The sequence below is a fragment of the Echinops telfairi genome, unplaced genomic scaffold (assembly GCF_000313985.2).
Source record: "Echinops telfairi isolate 266 unplaced genomic scaffold, ASM31398v2 ScPeMD7_3533;HRSCAF=4204_0, whole genome shotgun sequence".
Taxonomy (NCBI): domain Eukaryota; kingdom Metazoa; phylum Chordata; class Mammalia; order Afrosoricida; family Tenrecidae; genus Echinops; species Echinops telfairi.
The window spans coordinates 38,104,084-38,109,968 of NW_022107431.1; the positions used below are offsets into that span (position 1 = coordinate 38,104,084).

Here is a 5,885-nt window from a genome sequence, read left to right on the forward strand (position 1 = left end):
ATAGGAACTGGAAACACAGGGAATCCAGGACAGATGATCCCTTCAGGACCAGTGGTGAGAGTGGCAATACTGGGAGGGTGGAGGAAAGGTGGGATAGAAAGGGTGAACCGATCACAAGGATCTACATATAACCTCCTCCCTGGGGGACAGAAAACAGAAAGTGAGTGAAGGGAGATATCGGATAGTGTAAGACATGACAAAATAATAATAATTTATAAATTATGAAGAGTTTATGAGGAAGGGGGAGCAGGTAGTGAGGGGACAAAAATGAGGAGCTGATACCAAGGGCTCAAGCAGAAAGCAAATGTTTTGAGAGTGATGATGGCAACAAATGTACAAATGTGCTTGACACATGGATGGATGTATGGATTGTGATAAGAGTTATACGAGCCCCCAATAAAATGATTTTTAAAAAAAGAAGGAATAGGGTTTTGATCTTTATAGGCTATTCAGAGATGCAACACATGACATGACTTTTTAGGTAGAATGAGGAAGAAGACAGAAGAGGGTAGCAGAGAAGAAGAAAGGACGAGGTACAGAACTATGGGGCTCATGGTTTAGCAGCACGGAGATATTTGGCTTTCTGTATATGTGCACTTGCTCCTCAATGATCAACATGAACCCGGTCCAAAGACCAGCTCATTATGTGGAAATGGCATTATGTGAGAGTCAGAGGGTAAGCCCTATTTTTGGCACCAGTGTCACCACCACCTCCGCTCACCATCAGTCAGGCGCCCCTGTGGCATCTGAGTATACACAGTGCAGCAGACTCCTTTTCCCCACCACAGGGGAGCTATTAGGAGTTAGAGTGGGAGAGTCCGCCCGATGTTGCCTGCTGCCTTCCACTGCTCACATTGGGAGGAGTCCCCATTCATCCTCTATCCTGTGGGGTTTTTTTCCCTCTCCCCAACTACACAGCTTCCCCCACTGACCTCCTGACCACTTGCAGGCCTCACTCAGCCCCCCTCAGTCTGCCAGACTTTGAGTCATCTCACCCCACCGTTGCCCTCCATGACAGGACCAAGATCTCAGAGGAAAGGGAGAAGGGCACGCTGGTACCAGGCAGCTACCATCCCTTGTGTGGCCAGGTACATCATTCAGGGTTGCGCATTGAGGGTGTCCTGAGCCCAGCCTTGGTCTCATCTGGGGCTCAGACCATTGGAAGTGCTGCTTGATAAAAATTTCAAATGTGTAACGAGTGTGAAATGTTGGTTAAAGGGATAGCTGATAAGTGATGAGTGGGTTTATTTTGATAGCAGGACATTCTTAAGACACCTGCTGGGATTTTTAAAATGAAGGTTTAAAATGTTGAAAGAACAGACAGAGGGAAATATTATGATTTCACTTAACTTTTGTGCCTTAAATATTTTCATGGTGAAAGTCACGTTCGCTTGATGTAGTCCAGAGGGATTTTTAGGAAAGTGGCTAGTTAAGATGAACCCTTGACTCCTCTCCCATAACAGAGCTTGATTGTCTGGGGTCCCTTGAAGACTTCTCACTCTACTTTCAACCCCTGCGTTCGTGGGTTTTAATAAAAAAAAAAACAACCCATGGTTTTGGAACACTCCTAAGCTTCTAATAAATCACTAGGATGAAAGCAGCCCATAGACAAACCTATCCTGATTTAGTGGGTGTGTGGGTGGACGCAATAGGCTAAATAAAAGAGGGCAAGAGAGAATGAGAAGTGAAACATCTTCCTTTCCCCGGATCTAGTGAGACAATCCGGAGAGCAAATCCAAAGGATGCATCATTTAAACGGCTGAAATGAATTAAAACAGAAGTGGCCCAGTAACCGGTGACGCTGAACTTCCTTGTTCCGTCAGGAAAGGAAATAAACCGGAGCCATTTTAAGACGAGAAGGACCGGATCATCGTTGTGGTGAGGACTTGGAAGCCATCCAGCGCCATGGATATAACGTCCATTCCCACAGACCTATCCAGTTGTCCAAAATTTGGAAACAAATCCTGTCCTCCCACCAACCGCGCTTTGCACACCCGGCTGGTAATGTATTCTGTCATGGCTACAGCCATGATGATCACCATCCTGGGGAACTTGGTGATCATAATCTCCATAGCTCATTTCAAACAGCTGCACTCTCCCACAAACTTTCTGATCCTCTCCATGGCCACCACGGACTTCCTGCTGGGTTTGGTCATTATGCCGTACAACATGGTGCGGTCCGTGGAGAGCTGCTGGCCTTTTGGAGATGGCTTTTGCAAATTCCACGCAAGCTTTGACATGATGCTAAGCCTCACCTCCATTTTCCACCTCTGTTCCATCGCAATCGATCGATTTTACGCGGTGTGCCACCCTTTACACTACACCACCACCATGACCACCTCCACGATAAAGCGACTGCTGGCCTTTTGCTGGTCAGCGCCCGCTTGCTTCTCCTTCGGATTAGTGCTGTCCGAGGCCAACGTGGCCGGCATGCAGGGCTACGAGGTTCTCGTGGCGTGCTTCAAATTCTGTGCACTTACCTTCAACAAGTTTTGGGGCACGGTATTGTTCACTCCGTGTTTCTTCACTCCTGGCTCTATCATGGTGGGCATTTATGGCAAAATCTTCATCGTTTCCAAGCGACATGCACGGGTCATCAGCAACATGCCTGAAAACACCAAGGGCGACATGAGGAAAAACCTATCCAAGAAAAAGGACCGGAAGGCCGCGAAGACACTGGGGATCATCATGGGGGTGTTTTTAGCGTGCTGGCTGCCTTGCTTCCTTGCAGTTCTGATTGACCCGTATCTGGGCTACTCCACCCCCATGGTGGTCCTTGATGTTCTCGTGTGGCTCGGGTACTTCAACTCCACGTTCAATCCCCTCATTCATGGGTTTTTTTATCCTTGGTTTGGCAACGCTCTGAAGTACATCGTGTCTGGGAGGATATTCCGCTCCCATTCCGAAACTTCCAATCTGTTCCCCGAGGCACATTCATGACATGTATCCATCAAGGAATGGTTAGTTTTTCACTCCTTGGTTTTCTTTTACCACTTCATTTAAAAAAAAAAAAAGGAAGGAAGAGAATTAGTACAGGCTCACACATACTCATTCCTACAATATTGTAGCCAAAGCTCAGGAAGTCAGACAAAGTCAGCGACCAGACAAACACTGGCCAACAGTACGATGGTGTAGCCTGTGGCAGACGAACCCTGTGCATGGGAGACTCTCCCTGGAGCGCCTTCGGTTTCAGGAGGTACAATAGCATGGTTTTAACTATGTACAGAGTATGTTAAACTATATTAAGTTTGGCTTACAAAAATTCTTTGGGGATCTCACTAGCTGCAAAGATACTTTTATTTAATATTTAGTGACATTTTGTTGAAATCTTGAAAACTCCCACTGCAAGGATACTTCTATTAACATATTTCCATTGAAACACTCAACACTCACACGGCAATGATTATTTTATTAACATATAGTGACATTTCTGTTGAAACACTCAAAACTCACACTCATGGCCGAGTCCTGTGGATATATAGCAATCCTAAAGAACCAGGCCTGTGGGTTGCCGAGACTATAACTCTTGACAGGTGTAGAGAGTCCCCTCCTGAGGAGTGGTGGGTGGTTTCAAACTGCTGAACTTGTGGTCAGCAGCCCAACGCTTAACCACAGACAGATAGCAATTCATTTTGATGTCTCTCTGACAGTGTCCCCTGGTACAGCCCACACCCCACACCTCCCCAAATCCCCCCGCTATTTCCTGACACCTAAAGCTCTCTACAACCAGAAGCAAAGGAGAAACAGACAGCGATCATCCTATGCGGTTTGAACCTTTACTCTTGGGACTTTTCACTCAGGGGTTTAAATGTGAAGTGATTTCCTCTGCCTCTAGCTTCTCAAGATGCTGGGAATCACAAGTCTCTCTCCTTGTATCCATTACAACCACTTATTCCACACGTTTTGCTTGTTTGTTTTAGTTCTCTGCCAAATAAATTAGATCTATAGCCTCGTGCCTATCATTTAATCTGATTGGTGAAAATCTTGCCAGTGATTTTTCTGTGGAGCATTAAGATTCACACACAGGTTGGAAAATACCTGAGTACATCTAGAAATCATGTTCACATGTCTTTGGGCCTGAAAATAGGGTGTGGAGGGAGGAGAGGAGCAACAGAAGGAGGTATAATCCCCACCCCCCTGCCCTGAATCAAAGGTGACCATGACGTCAAACGTTGAAAGAAGACATTTTACTGTTGCCTCCTTCCAGTCTTTCTTCAGAGCTGCTTTCCCCAAAGACCCAGATACCTTGTGTCCTAGAGTCAACGAGGAACAATTCTCAGAGTCGGTGTGCCTTCTGAAGGGCATCTGAGTTAGTAGGAGCATCCTCAACCTTATCTCTGATTAGGAGAAAAATACATGTGCATGTCCTATGAGTAATTGTGAAGTAGATTCGTGCTTACAAGACGACATGTAATAACCTAGCTAATCATCGGCCTCCTGTGAGCAACCTCGGCGCTGACGAAACGGAAACCAGTGAACAGACTGTAGCAGCTATTGCGTCAGATCCTAGTCATGGTGACCCTACCGGTGTCAACGGAGAACTGTTCTTTTTAAAAATCATTTTAGTGGCTCTTACAACTCTTATCACAATCCACGCATCCATCCATCGTGTCAAGCACATTTGTACATTTGTTGCCCTCATCATTTTCAAAACATTTGCTTTCTGCTTGGGCCCTTGGTACCAGCTCCTCATTTTTTACCCTCCCTCATAAACCCTTCATAATTTACAAATTATTATTATTTTGTCATATCTTACACTGCCTGATGTCTCCCTTGACCCACCTTTCTGTTGTCCGTCTCCCAGGGAGGAAGTTATATGTAGATCCTTGTCATCGGTTCCCCCTTTCCAACCCACCTTCCCTCCACCCTCCTGGTATCGCCACTCTCACCACTGGGCCCCAGGGGTTTATCTTCAAGCCTAGATGCTATATCTTTTGATAAGGAGAACTATTCTTCATGGGTCTTTTAATGACTGGTTTTTCATAAATAGGTTGTCAGGCCTTTCTCCCAAGGAGGCTGTGGTTGCACCTGAACCTCCAACCTTTTGGTTAGAAGCCAAGTCTGTTGACCATTTGCCCCAGGCAGGGACCTGAAGAGAGAAATGTAAAGTGTGGATGCCGCTGCCAAGCTCCTTCTTCCTGACAATCTTACAGAGCTGGAGGCCCGAGCTGGTCCAGGGGCCTGGACTGCATCCCTGAGTCACACCCTGTCCCTGCCCAGATGAGGACATCACTTACGCTGTTGGGCACATACAGTTCATACCCAGTGATCTTTGGTTTCCTCTCTGCTCCTGATTTTAAAATCCTCTTTCTTTCTCTAGGAGCCCTGGTAGCATAGTGGTCACCCTTCGAACAGTGATCCTCAAGGTCTGCAGTTCGAAACCTCCTAGGGAAAAAGAAGGGGCTTTCTATTCCCAAAACAGTTCCAGTCTCAGAAAGTCATAGGAGCAGTTCTACCCTGTCCTGTAGAGTCGCTATGAGTGGGCATCAATTTGATGACTGTAAAAACTTCTCTCTCTCTCTCTCTCTCTCTCTCTTCTTTTCTCTCTCTCTGCCCATATGCCTGTCATGCCAGCACATTAAAAGTTCTCCGAGGAGGACAGAAGCAGTACAGTAACAACCAGCATTAGCATGTAGGACATTGGTATATGCTTGCTAGAGTGTTGACTCTCTGGAGCTATAAACTGATCTAACTATAAATGGGGCACTCTATTTGGATAAATTTTTAGCTAGTTAGTTGCATAAACTATATAGCTATTAGGTTATATGAAACCTATGTAGAATCCTGGAGATAGATATTGAGTCCTCAGGAAAGGACTCACGTATCTCTTGAGAGATTTGTCCATAGCAGCTATCGACCCCTCCCACCTATGTTGTTACAGTCTG

The 5,885-nt window shown here is 45.9% G+C and overlaps 1 protein-coding gene across 1 annotated transcript; it reads left to right on the forward strand.

Moving 5' to 3' along the window:
- Positions 1 to 1,905: 1,905 nt before the first annotated feature.
- Positions 1,906 to 2,940, forward strand: LOC101651151 (trace amine-associated receptor 3). The gene has a single exon (XM_004702165.1). The coding sequence runs from the start codon at positions 1,906 to 1,908 to the stop codon at positions 2,938 to 2,940; it is 1,035 nt and encodes a 344-aa protein (XP_004702222.1).
- Positions 2,941 to 5,885: the final 2,945 nt, after the last annotated feature.

What these genes read in the sequence shown, in the direction of transcription:
- LOC101651151 (XM_004702165.1), top strand. Translation starts at nt 1,906, where the DNA reads ATGGATATAACGTCCATTCCCACAGACCTATCCAGTTGTCCAAAATTT.